The 21,116-nt window shown below is 45.8% G+C and overlaps 1 protein-coding gene across 5 annotated transcripts in view; it reads right to left on the bottom strand.

Annotated features, from left to right (window-relative positions):
- TTC29 (tetratricopeptide repeat domain 29) overlaps positions 1-19,804 on the bottom strand; it is a 349,015-nt gene extending 329,211 nt beyond the window's left edge. For 3 of the 5 annotated variants that reach the window (XM_077279296.1, XM_077279292.1, XM_077279297.1), the window contains exons 1-2: positions 19,748-19,804; positions 7,700-7,808 (exon numbers count right to left, since the gene is read on the bottom strand). In XM_077279296.1, the coding sequence (XP_077135411.1) occupies positions 7,700-7,803 (104 nt within the window). In that variant the 5' untranslated portion in view covers positions 7,804-7,808; positions 19,748-19,804. Of the gene's footprint in view, positions 1-7,699; positions 7,809-10,844; positions 10,972-19,614; positions 19,682-19,747 lie in introns of those variants that run through there. The other 2 variants (XM_077279295.1, XM_077279294.1) reach the window with 2 other exon arrangements.
- Positions 19,805-21,116: the final 1,312 nt, after the last annotated feature.

Below are 21,116 nucleotides of genomic sequence, written 5' to 3' on the forward strand. Positions count from 1 at the left end.
GGGGCAGTGCAGCAACAGGGACTAGCAGTATCTAATGTGCAAGCTGGAGCGACAGGTAGAGTTGCTGAGCCTAAGTTTCCTTTGCCTGAAAAATTTGCTGGGGAACGCAGTAAATTTGTTTCTTTTCGTGAAGCTTGTAAACTATATTTCCGTATGCGCCCGATCTCCTTGGGTAATGAGGCTCAGCGTGTGGGCCTGGTGTTGTCATTGTTAAGCGGGGATCCCCAAGCATGGGCGTTTTCTCTGCCATCTGATTCTGCTGCATTTGACTCTGTGGAGTTTTTTTTCCTTTCTTGGAAACATTTACGATGAGCCTGACAGAATGGCTCTAGTAGAAACTAAGATACGCACTATTCGCCAGGGGGAGCGAGTTGCAGAGGATTACTGTTCTGAATTTCGTCGCTGGGCGATCGATACACAGTGGAATGATCCAGCGCTGCGGAGTCAGTTTATTCATGGGGTTTCTGGAAGGGTTAAAAAAGCCCTTCTGATGTACAAGACTCCTGCTTCTCTAGATTCTGCTATGAGTCTGGTTGTCCGCATTGATCGCCGTTTGCATCAGGGGGAGCATGAGACACAGCCTATGGGAGAGGGTTTAGGTTCACGTGAGGTTCCTGCAGGTCAGCCCACGGAGCCTTTGCAAATCGCAGGGGTGTCACATATGAAGCGTCGAGCCCCTGAGCTCAGGAAGCAGGGAGCCTGTTTTTACTGCGGTAAAACTGGTCATTTTATTAACATCTGTCCTCTGCTGTCTAAGAAAAACGCAACGGCGGAAAACTTCTAAGCTCAGAGGGTGTGGAGGAGGCCAATCTGAGCTTATGCATATCCTCCATGGTGGTTTCTCAATGCATGCTCCCTGCTAAGGTTATTATCGCTGGCAGTGAGCTGCCAATTACTGTTTTTGTGGATAGTGGTTCAGCCACAAATCTCATTGATGAGGAGTTTGCGCGCACAGCAGGTTTTAGGATAGAAAAACTGCCTCATCCTATCCGTATGGTCACCATCAATGCTGCTCCTCTCTCACAGGGGGAGATTACTGAATTTGTGGCTGAGGTGAAACTCCACATTGGGGTTCTACATTCCGAGCAGGTTACATGTAAGGTGCTCAGGAATCTTCCTGCTCAGGTGGTTTTGGGTTTTCCATGGTTGTCTAGGGTTGTTCAGAGTTGCCGCCACATTGTCCCTATGACTGTACTATCAGGTTTAAACCAGGGGCCAAATTGCCTAAAGCAAGGATGTTTAACATCTCCGGTCCGGAGAGACAAGCGTTAAAAGATTACATTGCTGAAAGTTTGAGCAAAGGGCACATCAGGCCTTCATCCTCGCCTGTGGCAGCAGGGTTCTTCTTCGTGAAGAAGAAAGATGGTGGATTACGCCCGTGTTTGGATTTCAGGGAGTTGAACCAGGTAACGGTTCGTGATCCATATCCTATGCCACTGATACCAGATTTGTTCAACCAGGTGGCAGGTGCTAAGCGGTTTACCAAGCCTGACCTCAGGGGGGCGTACAACCTCATAAGAGTCCGTCAAGGTGATGAGTGGAAGACGGCTTTTAATACCCCTGAGGGTCATTTTGAAAATTTGGTGATGCCATTTGGGTTGACTAACGCACCTGCAGTGTTCCAACATTTCATTAATGATGTGTTTTCGCATGTTTTGGGGAAATACGTTATCGTGTACCTCGATGACATTCTCATATATTCTTGCGACCGTGATACTCATTTAGATCATGTCAGGCAGGTGTTACAGCTTCTCAGAGAGAGTAAGCTGTATGCTAAACTTGAGAAATGTGTATTTTCTGTTCAAGAGTGGCCTTTCTTGGGTTATATTGTGTCTGCTTCTGGTTTTAAAATGGACGCCGCTAAGGTGCAAGCGGTGCTGCATTGGGAACGTCCTGATAACCTGAAAGCACTTCAGCGGTTCCTTGGTTTTTCTAACTACTATAGGAAATTTATCAAGGATTTTTCCATCATTGCTAAACCGCTAACTGACATGACTAAAAAGGGTACCAATTTCTCCGTTTGGCCTGAGGCTGCTGTGAGCATTTGAATTTCTTAAGAACAGTTTTGTTTCAGCCCCCATTCTTGTGCAGCCAGACGTATCAAAACCTTTTGTTGTGGAAGTCGATGCGTCTGAGGTTGGTGTGGGGGCGGTACTATCACAAGGCTCATCTTTGAGTGATTTGCGTCCATGCGCCTATTTTTCCAAGAAACTGTCGTCCACCAAACGTAACTACGATATCGGCAACAGGGAATTGTTGGCAATCAAGTTGGCCTTTGAGGAATGGTGACACTTCTTGGAGGGGTCGGTTCATCAGGTTACTGTTATTACCGATCATAAGAATCTGCTGTATTTGGAGTCAGCCAAGCGTCTGTCCCCCAGGCAGGCTCGCTGGGCATTGTTTTTCACGCGGTTCAATCTTGTTGTCACTTACAGACCGGGGTCTAAAAACACTAAGGCGGATGCTTTGTCCAGGTGTTTTCCGGGGGGAGAACCTCAGGAGGATCCAGTACCCATCCACCAAAAGGGTATTGTGGTTTCGGCTCTCACTACCGAGGTTGAGGCTGAGATTGCCGAGGCTCAGGAGGAGGTACCATCTGAGCTTCCCATCAACAAATCTTTTGTACCGCTTCATCTCCGCTTAAAGGTTTTGGCGGAGCATCATGATGCTGTCCTGGCTGGCCACCCAGGGGTTAGAGGTACCTTGGAGTTGGTGTCACGTCGGTTTTGGTGGCCCAAGATTTGTCAGGACGTGGTCTCATACGTGTCAGCTTGTACCACGTGCGCTAGGGCTAAGACGCCCCGCTCCCGTCCTGTTGGCACACTACTTCCTCTTGAGGTACCTAGTAAGCCATGGACGGAAATCTCCATGGATTTCATCACTGACTTGCCTTCCTCAGCTGGGAACACGGTCATCTTGGTGATTGTTAATCGCTTTTCAAAAATGTTGCACTTTGTGTCTTTGCCTTCATTGCCTAACGCTAAGACTCTGGCTCAGGTATTTGTGCAGGAGGTGGTCAGACTTCATGGGGTTCCATCTGACATCGTGTCTGATAGAGGTACTCAGTTTGTGGCAAAATTTTGGAAAGCATTTTGCTCACGGCTGGGGATCAAGTTGTCTCATTCTTCAGCGTTTCATCCTCAGTCAAATGGCCAGACTAAGCGTATGAACCAAAATTTGGAACAGTACTTACACTGTTTTGTCTCTGATAACCAGGAGGAGTGGTCTACGTTCCTTCCTTTTTGCCATCAATAATCACCGCCAAGAGACGTCTGGGGAGTCTCCATCTGCTCGTCGCTGCCCAGCACTGGCTTCAATGGCAGAAGCTGGAAAAGCAGCAGTAACCCTTTGCACAGAGTCAGACTGAGCGAGACGCTGGGACCGACGTCTCTGCTGAGCAGACACCACTGCGGCAGGAGAAGAATGAGAGCCCGCAGTGGAGATAGACCGAGATTCCCCCTGTGCAGAGGCGGGAACTCGACCCCTAACAATGAGTCAATTCATGTGGTAATAATAAGATTGGATGCATCTACCAATTCCATTGTTTCTGAAACAGCTTTTTCATGACACATGGTACTTCGTGATAGTAGTAAATCCTAGGTCGATAAGATTTCTCAACAAAATTTACATAGCTTGTCAGAAAACCCCTAAAAGTTATATTATTTTAAAAACTGCCCCCCTCAAAAGTGTTAAAAACCGCATTCGGGAACATTGTTAACCCCTCAGGTGCCTAACAGCAATTAATGCAAAAGTGGAGTGAAAAAAAATGAAAAATTAAATTCTTTCAATTAAAATGTTTCTTTAGCCTCACATTTTTCATTATTACAAACGGCAATAAGAAAAATTGCACCCAATGATTTCTTATGCAATTGCTAATGAATGCGGTGATGCCTCATTTAAGGTCAAAATCTACTCTTTGGGCATAGAGCATGGCATGGAAGGGAAAGTGGGCTAATTGACTTTTGAACTGCAAATGTTTCTGGAATAGATTGTGAAAACCAAGTTACATTTTTTAGAGTGCCTGAGATGCCAACACAGGAGAAACCTTCTACCAGTGGCCCCTTTTTTAAAACAACAACCCTCAAAGAATTAATCTAGTGGTGTGGTGATTATTTTGGAATCACAGGTGGTTCACAAACGTTTATAGCATTGGCAGACAAAAATGGAAAAAGGCCTGAAACAACATCACAGGTCTTGATGAAGAGGTGTGCTGGAGTCAGACGCTCCTGATTTATGAAAAGGCACATGACATGGGTTACAAAGAGATGAAGAAAGGCTATATGGCTTTTGGAGCATAAATGTGGCAGGACGTTTGTGCGGGTGACTTGCAGAAAACCAGAGGTGCCAGAATAGCAGAAAAACCACTAACTGACCACATTTCGAAAACAGGAACTTCATCTTGTGGTGTAATGAGTATTTTTACCCCACAGGTATCACCGATTTTTCTATAAAATTGGGCTGTTTGAAAATGAAAATTACACTTGTTACAACGAGTAGATTTAGCTAAAAATATTTAAGCTTTATAATGGCTAATAGATAAAAAATTACCCTACAATTTATTTTGTTATTTTTCCCAAATACGGCAATACCCTATATATGGTTATAAACTACTTTTTGGGCACAAGGTCAAGCTCAGAAGAGATGGAGCACCATTTAACTTTTGGGTGCATATTTTCTGGAGTATTTCGAAGATGTCATTTGTTGACCCCTTTTGATGCCATAATAGTAGAAATCCCTAAACAGTGACCCCATTTTGCAAATCACACTCAAAGAATTTGCCTACAGGTGTAGTGACTATTTTGACCTCACGGGCGTTTTCTACAGATCAATGTGCAGTAGATGTTGTAGGGCGAAAACTGCAAATATTCCACTTTAATACCCAATGCATAATGCCCTGCTTGCTTTTCTGTAGAAACGCACCTCATAAATTGGTAAATGAGTTGACCAGGACGCAATAATGGATGGCTCATCTCAATCTAAGATGGGTGCTGCCCCAACGATCAGATGAAAACTGCTCAGTCCAGAAATAAAAGACGTAAAGGCAAAACACAGCAGCACCGTGTACTGCTTAAGGGGTCGCTGCTGAGTTCTACAGTACATTCACTTCAATGGGAGCTAAAGAATAATAATCGACTGCATTCAATAAGAAATGGACAGGGCTGCTGTGATCTGCATAGTTGGGACACATTAAGACATCAGTTTCTCATGCATATGTTCTGAGTTATTCCACAGATGGAATACGTACCCATCATAATCTATGGAGCTGTTAACAGACTATATGCTGGACCCCCACTAATCTTATACTGATGAGGTATCCAAAGGTACAGTTTTGCATTTCGCAGCATTCCTGGGAAAGCAGATAAAAGTGATTCTCAATAAATTAGAATATCATCAAAAAGTTAATTTATTTCAGTTCTTCAATACAAAAATTGAAACTCATATAGTCATTACAAACAGAGCAATCTATTTCAAGTGTTTATTTCTGTTAATGTTGATGATTATGACTTACAGCCAATGAAAACCCAAAAGTCATTATCTCAGTAAATTAGAACAATTAACAAAAAAACACCTGCTAAGGCTTCCTAAGCGTCTAAAAGGGTCCCTTAGTCTGATTCAGTAGGCTCCACAATCATGGGGAAGACTGCTGACTTGACAGATGTCCAGAAGGCAGTCATTGACACAGTCCACAAGGAGGGTAAGCCACAAAAGGTCATTGCTAAAGAAGCTGGCTGTTTAGAGTGCTGTATCCAAGCATATTAATGGAAAGTTGAGTGGAAGGAAAAAGTGTGGTAGAAAAAGGTGCAGAGGCAACTGGGATAACTGCAGCCATGAAAGGATTGTTAAGAAAATGTCATTCAAAAATTTAGAGGAGATTCACAGGGATTGGACTGCTGCTGGAGTCCTTGCTTCAAGAGCCACCACACACACAGACGTATCCAGGACATGGACTACAAGTGTTGCATTCCTTGTGTCAACCCACTCATGACCAATATACAATGCCAGAAGCGTCTACTCTGGGCCAAGGAGAAAAATAATTGGATGGTTGCTCAGTGTCCTAGGTGTTGTTTTCAGATGAAAGTAAATTTTGCATTTCATGGGGGACATTAATGAAGCAAGAGGAGGCGGCGCCCGGCGCGCACAGGCCCGGAGTGACGGCTGTGCTGCGTCTGATTAGGAAGGAAAGACCCGCCTCCCTGGCGATTTCAGGGTATGAGGGGGCACATTTTATAAACGTTTATTGCAGCGTGTGCAGGGAGCATAACTAAAAGAGCCACCTTGTCAGAATGCAGCATTTGTGCTGCACAAGGTGGCTCTTTTAGTTACAAACGCCTGAGGGGGTGACAGGTTCCCTTTGACAGAAATAAACACTTGAAATAGATCACTCTGTCTGTAATGACTCTATATAATATGAGTTTTGTATTGAAGAACTGAAATAAATTGTAATTAGCTGTGATCTGCAAAAAAAGGACTGTTGGGAGGAACCAGATCCCAGCTTCCAAAAGAAACAGAAAAAAAAATTAATTACAAAAATAAATTACAAGAAAAAAATAAAAGTAAACAAAAAACAGTAAAACATAAATAAAACATTAAAATAGAAAATAAAGGAAAAATTAAAATAATTCAAAAGGAAAAAGAAATAAAACAATTCTTAAAATCTCAGTCAAGAAACGCACACAATGAGGCACAATCGTCCATGACTTGGATGCATTTTACATGGGCACATTTTATTCAATATTTTTGCACACAGATACTTTGGAACCACTTACAGACTGCATATAACTTCTAAAGAAAGGGGCAGGGGCACGTTAGAAAAAAAATAGTAATCTTTGCTCCTGATAGTTACATTGGTCATGTAGGTGGGACAAAGTGCACATATTTGATATTATGTATGGGAGACTGTGGGGATTAAAGGGAATCTGTCAGCAGATTTTTGCTATGAAATCTGAAAACATGAGGTAGGAGTTAAAACACAGATTTCAACCATGCCTCTCTTATCAAGCTCCATGGTTTTGTTTGCTTACAATGATTGTTTTAGCGCTAGTAGTTTATCATTGCCGAGACTAGCTGGTCTTGAGCCCTGGTCCTACACAGCCCCTCCTGTGATAGGCAGCTCACTGTCTATGGACTTTGTACATGGAGAGCCTGGTGTGGACGGGGTGGGAGTGAGGGATGTATCTACTATAATTTATACCTCATTGGATTCGGCTTCTCTTTGCCCACATCAGGCTGCTCTCGAATGAGGTAGCAAAAACCTGCTGACAGATTCCCTTTAAGTTGCGGGTTCTCACATAAATCTGTCTGTTCCAGATTATGTTAAATTAAAGAAAGTTAAACATAAAAGAATATCACCTCTGCCTTTGTACCACAGAAAAGCCACCTCTGTGCCCTATTAATATAGGTAAAAATTAATACATTTTGAAAAAATAAAATATTTGGGCAAAAACATAACATTAACAAAGAAAAATATTCACCCTTAGATTGAAGTGCATTGGAAGGCCTTGGTCTTAAAAGTGTAAAATGTTCATAAAACAAGCGTTACAACAAAACCATCCATCTGACTCCCTCCTACACCACTTGCTGTGTATTTGTACAATGGTTTTTCTGCTACAAATCACCAATATATATACAGTATATGTGTATGTGCATCTTCTCTATTCCAAACTACAAGAAAAATGAATGATAAATTAGATATAAATACATGTTCCGCTGCATCTTCTTTGGAGAGGTAGGAAGTGTCTTTGGATGAACAAGGTTAGGAAAGGCTTGGTGACCTGGCCTCCGCATTGCTGGCAATATGCTCATTGCTCCTGAAATTGAAGAAAATATTTGTAGTATTAATATTTGCTTATAGAAAATAAGCATACTATCAGGATTATGCTCCCAGTAGTCACTATGAGTCTAAATGGGGAGTAAAGAATAAAGGTTGATTTATCATTTTGCGCAATAAGTGTGCAAATATTGTGCAAAAATGTTTTTGGATTAGCTCCGATCTACATTAATTACAGTAAAAAAAAGGTAAATTATGGCAGAAATGTGCACTAGATTACATTTCTGACGCTGCTGCTGGGCAGCTGAAAAATGAGCTAAATGAATTAAGAGGCACATGTCTCAATGAATTTGGCAAATCTTACTTCAGCGTACATGATGATCAATCATTTGGGATTGATCATTGCAATACACATTAAAGGTGCTGTTCACTACTTGGATGACCCTTTCTTAAAGGGGTGGTCCAAAATGCAAACAATAATTTTCATTCTAAATACATATCTATGCATGCTCCTCTGAGGCATATTTAATTTCCCAGAGGAGCATGCAAGGTGTTTAAGTCTCCTCATACTGGCGTGCCAGACCTGGCATGTCATTTTCCAAATACCTTACCTCTTAGATCCCAATCAAAGCCTCTCACCTAGCCAAATGAAACACCCTGTCTGAAAATTGAGATCCTGTTTTGGCTTTTATCCTTAGTCACATTGCAAGGCTTGCTATAGGGTCGATATTGACTTGGCACTAGATTTCAAGTCCTCTTGCTCTCTGAAGAGACAATTTGCATATTTACTTTCTCAGAAGTACTTACAGCTAGTGTTGAGTAGTGTTGAGAGATACCTTCCGATATCGGGAAATATCGGATCGGATTGGATCGGACTGATACCCAAAAAATATCGGATATCGCCGATTCCGATACCGGAAACCAATGCAAATCAATGGGACACAAATATCGGAATGAAAATAAACCCTTTCTTTCCTTGCACATCCAGCTCGGGAGGGGGGAAGAGTGTGGGGGGTGCGTGTCTGTGTGTGCGGGCGGGGTCTGTGCGGGACCGTCGGGGGTCTGTGCGAGCCTCTCGGGGGTCTGTGCGGGCTGCCGGGGGGTCTATGCTGGCCTGCCGGGGGTCTGTGCGGGCCTGCCGGGGGTCTGTGCGGGCCTGCTGTGGGTCTGTGCGGGCCTGCCGGGCGTCTGTGCGGGCCTGCCGGGCGTCTGTGCGGCCCTGCCGGGGGTCTGTGTGGGCTGCCGGGGGTCTGTGCGGGCCTGCCGGGGGTCTGTGCGGGCCTGCCGGGGGTCTGTGCGGGCTGCCGGGGGGTCTGTGCGGGCCTCTCGGCGGTCTGTGCGGGTGTGCAGGCATCGTCCGATGGGACTACAAGTCCCATCGGGCTATGCCTGCTACAATGACAGTGATTAACACATTAACCAATGATGGGACAGTAGTAGTCCCATCATCCGGCTAATGTGTTGAATGTAAAAAAAACCACAAACATACATACTACATACAACATAATACATACATACTACATACATACATACATACAATATACCACACACATACAACATACATACAACATACATACTATATACTATAAACATACTTCATACATACAACATACATACTACATACATACAACATACTACATACATGCATACAACATACATACTACATACATACAACATACATACTACATACATACATACTACATACACACAACATACTACATACAACATACATACAACGTACATACAACGTACTACATACATACAACATATATACATACTACATACATACTACATACAATACATTCATACATTACATACAATACATACAAATAGACATACAGTACATATAACATAGAGTACATACTCACCATCACTTGTCACTTTGATCCCCGAAGCCAGTGTCACCTGTAAAAAATTTTAAAATAACAAACAATATACTCCCTGATCCACAGAAATCCACAAGTGTCCCACGACGATCTCGCGTGGAGAGCAGCAGCATCAGCTGAAGCGACTGCTCTCTAGGGGCCCCAGGAATACAATGACGGGAGGGCGGTATCCTTCCGCACTGTATTCCTCCGCCACTATAAAAAAATAGTCCCTAGTCTCACTTTTGCCACTGCTGTGTGAGAAAGTTCCCAAGCAGCAACTGCCATAAAGTGAGACCAGTGAACTACAGTGCATCATTGCACTATGGGAACTTCCATTTCCGGTGTTCGATATTCTAAAAGTATCGGAAATCAGTATCGGAACTCCGATACAGCGAATATCGGCCAATACCCGATATTTCAGTATTGGAATGCTCAACACTACTTACAGCGCATTTAGACTCCTCAAGGAGAAATCTTACACCTTAGATCTCATGCCGTATTCTAAAAATAATTTTCTAATAACCTTTAGTTAAAAATTCCCTACATTTCCATAACTACAGTATCTAACTGCTTTTCTTTGTGTTTTTTTCTATTTCCTTTTTGATGACGCTTTGTTTGAGAATCCCAGTACATGCTGGGATACTCAAACGTCACTTGCAGGGGTGGCGCTGGTCTCTGCACCCTGAGAATTTATCTGATAACTTGCACTCAGAGTGCATTCTGTTGTCGGCTTGTTACTACTGATCTGATGTGGCGAGAGAGTGCTTTTTCATTGTGCATACTGCAGATTGCACATCTGAAGGAGCTTCGTTTCAGGGAGGGGCAGGGGCTGTGACAATGATTGCAGCCTCTGCCCCCATATGACGCTTTGTTTGAGTATCCCAGCAAGCACTGGGGTTCTTAAACGAAGCATCATAAAAAAGAGAATATAAAAAAAGAAAGAAAAGCAGCTAGACAGAGTAGTTATGGAAGGTTAGGGCATTTTGAATTCAAGTATATTAGAAAATAGTTTAAATTATGGCCTGAAATATATTGGGAATTAGGATAAAAATTTATTTGAAGTTCAGACCACCCCCTTTAAAAAGAACGTGTCACCATGAAAATTCAAACAAACAAAGTAGCACTTTGTAGCGCTATAGAATGCAAACATGAAAATATGAAATTTGAACTGCATTACTGCTCTAGAAAATAGGAAAAATTGAGAATACTTAGCGCTTAAATTGGCCAATTCATATGCACTCGGCGGCCGCGATAAGGCGATTCTTGTTGCTGGGACTTATCCTGTGGGGATTCCTCTCATGGGCTGATAGCCTACATTTATATAGGAAGCTAGGATCACACTGTAATTAAAATCGCCAGAGGCTGAGGGATGAAGTGCTCAGTCACAAAGCCTATGTATACAAATATCAAAAGACTGTCATTTTCAAACAGAAATCAGGTGTGTACAGATGCGTATATACAAAGAGTAGCAATCTCCATATATAACAAAATAAAGTAGCACTCTGTAGCGCTACAGAATGCAAACATGAAATATATGAAATTTGAATTTCATTACTGCACTAGAAAATATGAAGACTTGAGATTACTTAGCGCATTGCCTCTAGTCTTCGGTTGATGCAAGGGTCTCCTTTGATGGTGGAGGATCCTTCCTTCCCATATAAATGTAGGCTATCAGCCCATATGTGAGTTTTGGGCAAAAGTTCATAGAAAGGATGCCTTGGAGTTAGGGAGGAACTTAGTTATGAGGAAAGATTAAGGCACCGATTCATTAAGTTGTAAACGCCCGTCTCAATAAATTGGTGTACTGCCATTTAATGAATCAGTCGAGACTGGACTAAGATTTCTGGTGTAAGGTATGCAACTTCTGATCATAAATGACATGGGTGGGCATTACCTCATCCCCATCCTACCCGAGCTCCACCACGTTGGCGCAGCTGGATGAAAATGGTGTGAAAAGGGTAAAAGTAATAACATTTTTGTACGCAATTCCGTGTTGCATAAAAATGTTAAGACTAGAAAATAGTCTCACATATGGTGCTAGACTGCGGGCAATGGTCCAGGAAGCAAGTGTGGACGTGATTGCTGTACGAAGGGGTTACGAAGTTTGCTGTGGATCGGCGGGTGCACGAAGCTTACAAGCATCTGGCTATAACTCGGCGGGGTTACGAAGTGTTGCTGTGGATCAACGGGTCCACGAAGTCTGCGGTGTGGAGCTGTGCAGAGCCTTGCGGAGAAGAGCTGCAGTTGCTTGTGATCAGCACCCAGAGGATTTGGTGCTTTGTAACTGCAGCAGGAGCTGTGGTAGCACCAGCAGGAGCTGGTGAGGTGTCATGAGAGGACATTGGTCCAGATCGCGCAGACTCTTAAAGGGCCAGTGCCGACCCAAAGAGACTTTTTTTTTTGTACTGTGCGAACTGGTGCCTGAGAGTACTGTGGAGAGTCCAAGGGGTGTATCCCAGGGAAGGGGTGGTGTCATTAAAAGGGGTGGTGTCCCCCCAAAAAAAGGGGGGGGACACCCAAACAGGGATGGTTGCCATAAACGGGTGGAGTTCCAAATAGGGGTGGTATCCCAAAAGGGAGTAGTTGCCCAAGAGGGGGCGGAGTCCCAAAAGGGGGCAGTAACCAAAATAGGGGTGGTGGCAAAAAAAATAGGCGGCAGCGAATGCGCCATTGGACTGTAGCCGGGAACAACGTAGTTCATGCTATGTAGGTCCATGCTGTGCTGTGGATTGCTCGGCCAATAAGGAGTCCCGGAAAGTGGTAGTTACCCAAGAAGGAGCGGAGCTTCCTGGAGTTAAAGGGGTGGCACAGACAGACAGTTGCCAGGGGCAATGGCACTATGTGTGTCCAATTTGCCATAAGAACTACCCTCTTGGCAAGAGGATACGTGGGTGTGTTCTGGAGTTGAACGCAGAGGTAGAGGATGTATTTGGTCTGGTCGATTCAGGGAGCTCGGTGACCCTAGTAAGGGCTGTGGAAGATATATTTGTAATGTCTGAAATGAAGATCAAGGTCACCTGCATCCATGGGGATACTAAGGTTTATTCAGTGGCCTGGGTGCAACTCGAGACGGTCAGGGGCCATACAAGTCTTGAGGCCACCATAGTCTCAAACTTAACCTGTCCGGTGGTAGTGGGCCAGGATGCTAGGCTGTTCTCAGTCTTATGGGAGGAGGGCGTGCCTCTACAGCAGGAGGATGGATGTCTCTCTACTGTTGCGGGGGCATACATTAAGGCAGTAATACTTCCAAAAATTGACAGGTCAAACGTCGGGTTGACCAGTGGGAAGGGTGCTTCTGCCTAACTTACGGACATGATGTCACATGACATGTGCCACAAGATGACTGGTAATGATGTGGTAGTTAAAAAGAGCGGAGCTGACACCCAGATAGAGAGGAACTTGAGGGTTCACCATACTGTGGGGTGTGATACAGACTCCGGGGTGACTGTGACGTGTCATTGCCAGTAGCAACCGCTAGGGCTGAGTACAATGGTGTGCTGACAGAAGCACTGACACAGTGGAACGACAGTGCTCCACAAGGGTAAGTCAAGATGACAGTGGTAGCCATACCGGAACGTATGACTGGACGGAAGTGTGGGTCTGACCAACTCTGGGACTTGGCAGAGGTGACCAAAGGTGTGACCGTTAAAGATGGGAAAGCTCCAGGATTGGGGTCCGACACCATTAGAAACGGGGACCGCTGGTTCCAGGATGACTGATCGGGTGGTGGTGACTCCCATTCAGACGGTGACGAAAGCGGAAAAGAGTGCAGTAAAGCTGACTCTGGTACAAGTGGCAAGTCGTCCTCCCATCGCCGGAGACGTAAAAGAGGAAAAGGGGCCGAACAAATTGCACCCTCTGAGAAGATTGATAAAGAGGAGAGTTCGACCTCTGTCACCCGACGACTAGAGATCTGTCAACAGCTGACGAATGAGAAGCAAAAGGTGACAGATTTACAGGTCGAGTTAAGGCATCTGAGACAAGCGGCTGAGTACAGGGTGGATGAGCTGGAGAAGGAAGTCTCTGAGCTCAGAGGTCACCTGTCAACGTGGCAAAGAGTGAATAAGGCCGTAAGGGAAGATATGGAGGTGCTCAGAGAAGCTTTAAGAGGTCTTCTATAAGAGAAGGACATGGTAATCGCAGACTTACAGCGGCGGTGCCAGAATGGTAACGAGGTGAAGCTGCCAATGCCCATCCTGGCCAGGAGTCTGGAAGAGTGTAAAGCGGAGGAAGAGTTGGCGCTAAAAGCAGAACAAGACAGTCACCTGGTCGTGGCAGATGTCTTGATGGAAATGTCCAAGGCAAAGCAGGAGCCGTCCATCCATGAAGAGAGTGAAAGATCGCTCTTCAAGTCCGTGATAGAGGTACCCGAAGATGTGCGAGAAGAATGTACCACTGTGGATGTGCATGAGGCCTTTAAAAAGGCAATAGAAGCATGTAGTGTGAACTGGGCACCAGAGATGAAACAGTTGGCGATACTGTCGACTAGGGAAGTCACATTGAAGCGAGTGGCTAACCTGAAGGATATGCACCTACAATGTCTCCGCATGAAACACATGATCCTGTTGAGGAATATGGAAGCCGCTCGACGTTTGAGCATGCCAGGAAAGCTCAAAGTTGGCTGGGCTTTGTAGAAGACATCGTTCAAGTACCCCGAAATATGGTGGGGAAAGTCGTTGGAACATTTGGAAAAGTGATGCAAGACCTGGTGAATAGATCTGGTGTGGCCAGAGTGAGGATTCCACATGATGGTGAAGTCCAGGTAGCTGGTGAAGATGGGATAGTTCCATTTGTTGTAACTGGCTCAGTAGAAAGCCTTAGGAACATTCGAATACTTCTTCAATACCAGGTGACATACCTGAGGGCAGGGCCGGACTGGGACTAAAATTCAGCCCTGGCATTTGAAGTTACACAGGCCCACTTGTCACATGGTGACTGTATAATATCTTTGTACACTTGTATAAGAAGTTATAAGTTATAAGAAGTGAGGGGAGTGTAACACGACTATATAACATATAATTACAGCTGTATCTAGCATTACAGCTCAGTCCTATTTATTGTTTTTAGTTGCAGTACCAAGAAATGCCGCTACTTTACCTACATAACTGGATCTCGTAGATAATGAAGGGATTGAGACGACCAAAGGCTATGGAACCTCATTCTGATGCTCCATAAACTTTGCCTACAGCCACTTTTGGTTCCGCTGCGCAGCACGAGACACAGTGACTCTGAAGAGCGGTGACATCAGTAACGTCACCGCTCTTCAGATATTCTGGGTCTTGCGCTGAGCTCGGCGACTGTGAAGAGCGGTAATGTTACTACCGTCACCGCTCTTCGGAGTCGCTGGGTCTCGCCAGGTCTGGGCTAGTAGTGGGGGTGTCTGATAGACACCGCTCCATTACTTACACCAGGGATTGATAGCAGCTGACATTACGCAGCTGACATCAACCATAAAAATCATTACACATACCAGAATTAAATGCTCTGGCGGCTAGGAAAAGCAGTAGAGTTAGCGCTATTCCCAGGCATCGGGTGCTAACTACAACTGTCATCATCCTTGCCTGGTCTCCCTTCGAAGCATTTCTGCTGTATTTACATGCGCTGATCTCAGGCCGCTAAACGAGTGTGATCGACAATACTGAAGTCGTTCGCTTGTTTCCCGGCCTCTTTACACCAACTGAGAAAGAATGAAAGAACAATCACAATTAGATCAGTCTGTCCCCATACAGTATCATGTTATCAGAAGCACATCTACAGTTTACACCGGGGATGTGCTGCTGAGAACAAGGATTTCTGTTCCCACAAACAATCCAATCACTCGATGAATAGGCAGCATTTTGCTTGTTTAGTATAATACACCCCATAGTCCTCCATATATTATAATGTGCACCTCAGTCCTCCATATAGTATAATGCACTCCTCAGTCCTCCAAATAGTATAATATATTCATTCCTCATAGTGCTCCATATAGTATAATGCCCCGCCATTGTCATCCATGTAGTACAATTCACTTTCCATAGTATAGTGCACCCTATAGTTCTTCATATAGTATAATGTATTCCCCATAGTCCTCGATACAGTATAATGCAGCCCACATATAGTATAATGATGCCACCTCAGAGTATAATGCAGCCACCCCACAGAATATATTGTAGCCCCCTGAGTATAATGTAACCCCCCAGAGAATATAATGCAGCCCCCTCATATAGTATAATGCAGCCCCTGTATATATAATATATGGTAGCCCCCTCATAGAGCATAATGCAGCCCCCATAGAATATAATGTAGCCCCTCCTTAGAATATAATACAGCACCCCATAGAATGTAATACAGCCCCTCATAGAATGTAATACAGCCCACCTCCCCATAGAATATAATACAGCCCCATAGAATACAATGTAGCCCCCATAGAATTTAATACAGCCCCCCAATAGAATGTAATACAGCCCTCCCCCATAGAATGTAATACAGCCCCCCATAGAATGTAATGCAACACAGCCCCCATAGGATGTAATGCAGCCAGCCCCCATAGGATGCAATGCAGCCAGCCCCCATAGAATGTAGTGCAGCCAGCCCCCATAGAAGGTAATGCAGCCAGCACCCCATAGAATGTAATGCAGCCAGCCCCCATAGAATGTAATGCAGCACAGGCCCCATAGAATGTAATGCAGCACAGCCCCCATAGAATGTAATGCAGCCCCCCATAGATTGTAATGCAGCACAGCCCCCATAGGATGTAATGCAGCCAGCCCCCATAGAATGTAATGCAGCACAGCCCCCATAGAATGTAATGCAGCACAGCCCCCATAGAATGTAATGCAGCACAGCCCCCATAGGATGTAATGCAGCCAGCCCCCATAGAATGTAATGCAGCCCCCCATAGAATGTAATGCAGCCCCCCATAGAATGTAATGCAGCCCAGCCCCCATAGAAGGTAATGCAGCACAGCCCCCATAGAAGGTAATGCAGCCAGCACCCCATAGAATGTAATGCAGCCAGCCCCCATAGAATGTAATGCAGCACAGGCCCCATAGAATGTAATGCAGCACAGCCCCCATAGAATGTAATGCAGCACAGCCCCCATAGAATGTAATGCAGCACAGCCCCCATAGGATGTAATGCAGCACAGCCCCCATAGGATGTAATGCAGCCAGCCCCCATAGAATGCAATGCAGCCAGCCCCCATAGAATGTAATACAGCCAGCACCCCATAGAATGTAATGCAGCCAGTCCCCCATAGAATGTAATGCAGCACAGCCCCCATAGAATGTAATGCAGAACAGCCCCCATAGAATGTAAAGCAGCACAGCCCCCATAGAATGTAAAGCAGCACAGCCCCCATAGAATGTAATGCAGCCAGCTCCCCATAGAATGTAATGCAGCACAGCCCCCATAGAATGTAATGCAGCACAGCCCTCATAGAATGTAATGCAGCACAGCCCCCATAGAATGTAATGCAGCACAGCCCCCATAGAATGTAATGCAGCACAGCCCCCATAGAATGTAATGCAGCACAGCCCCCATAGAATGTAATGCAGCACAGCCCCCATGGCCCCCGTAAATGGCCCTGGAGCTTGAGGTTCCCCACCCCTGCCCTAAAGAATAGACGAGTTCAAAGTAGTGCCTCCTCAGTTAGGCTGGGTTCACATTGTGTTAACAGCAGCCCGTTCAACACATGCGTTAATGGGCTGCTGTTAACGCAAGTGCCAATGTGTCATCGCGCTAGCGCAGATAGAGCTAGCAGATGCTCTATCTGCGCTAGCAGTGACGGACCCGGAAATGCTGCAGCCCGCGTCCCAGGGTCCGTCACTCAATGACGGCACATTGCTAGCGCACGCCCATTTGTGGGCGGGCGCTAGTGATGCGTCTGACATTGGACTAAATGGCGGCGTTATGCCGCGGTGTAATGTAGTCCGTCTAGCGGATGCTAAAAATGTAATGTGAACCCAGCCTTAGCTGTTTTTTTCCACTTACTGCAGAGTGTATAATAAATTGTAAATATGCTAAGTTTTTTTGGTTCTAGAGTTGTATTCCAATAAATATATTTTATGTTCTATCTAAATGGCTTGATTATTGTATCATAGTGGTGATGAAAAGCCTGATGTTACCATTTTACTACAGTATATGTATCACTTAAAGGGAATCTGTCACCCGATTTTTGGCATCTAAGCTGCGGCCACCGGCATCAGGGGCTTATCTACAGCATTCTGTAATGCTGTAGATAAACCCCCAATGTAACCTGAAAGAGGAGAAAACCAGGTTAGATTATACTCACCCAGGGGTGGTCCAGGTCCAGCGCCTCCCATCTTCATACGATCACGTTCTCTTCTTGTCTTCTTGCCGCGGCGTTGGGCCTCTCTGACCTTTCCCGGTGCCTGCGCACTGCAGTACTTTGCTCTGCCCTCAACAGGTCAGATAAAGTACGCCTGCGCCGGAGCCACAGCGTGAAGACAAGATGAGGACGTCATCGTATGAAGCCCCTGATGGCGGTGGCCTTAGCTTATAGGCCAAAAACGGGGTGATAGATTCCCTTTAAACATGAGCCATGTATGAGGGAGTTGGAACCTGGAGTCAGGGAAATTGAGCTGGAGGTTTGGATTACTGCCAACCACAGTGTGCCCCTCTTTACAGTGCCAACCACAGTGTGCCCCTCTACACAGTGCCAACCACAGTGTGCCCCTCTTTACAGTGCCAACCACAGTGTGCCCCTCTACACAGTGCCAACCACAGTGTGCCCCTCTACACAGTGCCAACCACAGTGTGCCCCTCTACACAGTGCCAACCACAGTGTGCCCCTCTACACAGTGCCAACCACAGTGTGCTCCTCTATACAGTGCCAACCACAGTGTGCCCCTCTACACAGTGCCAACCACAGTGTGCCCCTCTACACAGTGCCAACCACAGTGTGCCCCTCTACACAGTGCCAACCACAGTGTGCCCCTCTATACAGTGCCAACCACAGTGTGCCCCTCTACACAGTGCCAACCACAGTGTGCCCCTCTACACAGTGCCAACCACAGTGTGCCCCTCTATACAGTGCCAACCACAGTGTGCCCCTCTACACAGTGCCAACCACAGTGTGCCCCTCTTTACAGTGCCAACCACAGTGTGCCCCTCTACACAGTGCCAACCACAGTGTGCCCCTCTACACAGTGCCAACCACAGTGTGCCCCTCTACACAGTGCCAACCACAGTGTGCCCCTCTTTACAGTGCCAACCAGTGTGCCCCTCTACACAGTGCCAACCACAGTGTGCCCCTCTACACAGTGCCAACCACAGTGTGCCCCTCTACACAGTGCCAACCACAGTGTGCCCCTCTACACAGTGCCAACCACAGTGTGCCCCTCTACACAGTGCCAACCACAGTGTGCCCCTCTACACAGTGCCAACCACAGTGTGCCCCTCTATACAGTGCCAACCACAGTGTGCCCCTCTACACAGTGCCAACCACAGTGTGCCCCTCTACACAGTGCCAACCACAGTGTGCCCCTCTACACAGTGCCAACCACAGTGTGCCCCTCTATACAGTGCCAACCAGTGTGCCCCTCTACACAGTGCCAACCACAGTGTGCCCCTCTACACAGTGCCAACCACAGTGTGCCCCTCTATAATGTTCCAACTCTGAGCCCATCTATACAGTGCCAACCACAGTGTGCCCCCTATCATGTCGCAGCTTCTATATGGCCCTTTATACAACGCCAGTCACAATATGCCCCTCTATACCACGCCAGCCACGGTGAGTTCCTCTATAAAGTGGCAGTTTGTATCTACCCCTCTATACAGCGCCAGATTCTGGGTGCCCTTTTCCACAGCACCTTCTGCAGTGTGTTCCTCTATACAGCGCCACATTCAGTGCCCCCGTCCACACAGTGTCAGTACAGGAATATATGTGCCGCTATACAGCGCTGCAGCCACACAGTGACCTGTGTAAGCCACAGATTTCCCAGCAGCAAGTACCGCTCCCTCACACAGTGCCACCTGCAATGCTCCTCTCATACAGGAGCCTCCATTTATTGGCGGCAATGTTTCCCCTGCAGTCAGTCAGTGCGGCCCGTGCTCTGCAGCCGCAGCTCTCTGTGCAGGAATCTCTGGATGAGGAGCTCCGACCTACCTGCGCCCCTGCACGGCTCCACTTCCCAGAAAACAGAGTGTACTGCGTATCCATGGTAACCAATAACAACACGAGCTGCAAACTTTGCACGCCCACTGTGCTGTAACCAGCCAATCAGCAATCTGTGTCCTGAGCTCCAATCACTGCACGTCAGTGGGCGCCAGATCCAAAGAGCCTGCAATCGTGCAATCAATGCAGTCTGGTCGGTGTACAGCACCTGTCACATGTGCGAAGTGTGTGTGGTAGTCACAGTGTATAGTGTATGCTGTGCTATATACAGTGTATAGTGTATGCTGTGCTATATACACTGTATAGTGTGTACGGGGCCTGTGTTATATACAGTGTATAGTGTGTACGGGCCTGTGTTATATATACTTTATAGTGTGTACGGGCCTGTGTTATATATACTTTATAGTGTGTACGGGGCCTGTGTTATATACAGTGTATAGTGTGTACGGGGCCTGTGTTATATACAGTGTATAGTGTGTACGGGGCCTGTGTTATATACAGTGTATAGTGTGTACGGGCCTGTGTTATATATACTTTATAGTGTGTACGGGGCCTGTGTTATATACAGTGTATAGTGTGTACGGGGCCTGTGTTATATACAGTGTATAGTGTGTACGGGCCTGTGTTATATACACTGTATAGTGTGTACGGGGCCTGTGTTATATACAGTGTATAGTGTGTACGGGGCCTGTGTTATATACAGTGTATAGTGTGTACGGGCCTGTGTTATATACACTGTATAGTGTGTACGGGGCCTGTGTTATATACACTGTATAGTGTGTACGGGGCCTGTGTTATATACAGTGTATAGTGTGTACGGGGCCTGTGTTATATACACTGTATAGTGTGTACGGGGCCTGTGTTATATACAGTGTATAGTGTGTACGGGGCCTGTGTTATATACACTGTATAGTGTGTACGGGGCCTGTGTTATATACACTGTATAGTGTGTACGGGGCCTGTGTTATATACAGTGTATAGTGTGTACGGGGCCTGTGTTATATACAGTGCATAGTGTGTACAGGGCCTGTGTTATATACAGTGCATAGTGTGTACGGGGCCTGTGTTATATACAGTGTATAGTGTGTACGGGGCCTGTGTTATATACAGTGTATAGTGTGTACGGGGCCTGTGTTATATACAGTGCATAGTGTGTACGGGGCCTGTGTTATATACAGTGCATAGTGTGTACGGGGCCTGTGTTATATACAGTGTATAGTGTGTACGGGGCCTGTGTTATATACAGTGCATAGTGTGTACGGGGCCTGTGTTATATACAGTGTATAGTGTGTACGGGGCCTGTGTTATATACAGTGCATAGTGTGTACGGGGCCTGTGTTATATACAGTGCATAGTGTGT

The sequence above is a fragment of the Ranitomeya variabilis genome, chromosome 1, assembly GCF_051348905.1.
Source record: "Ranitomeya variabilis isolate aRanVar5 chromosome 1, aRanVar5.hap1, whole genome shotgun sequence".
NCBI classification, from domain to species: domain Eukaryota; kingdom Metazoa; phylum Chordata; class Amphibia; order Anura; family Dendrobatidae; genus Ranitomeya; species Ranitomeya variabilis.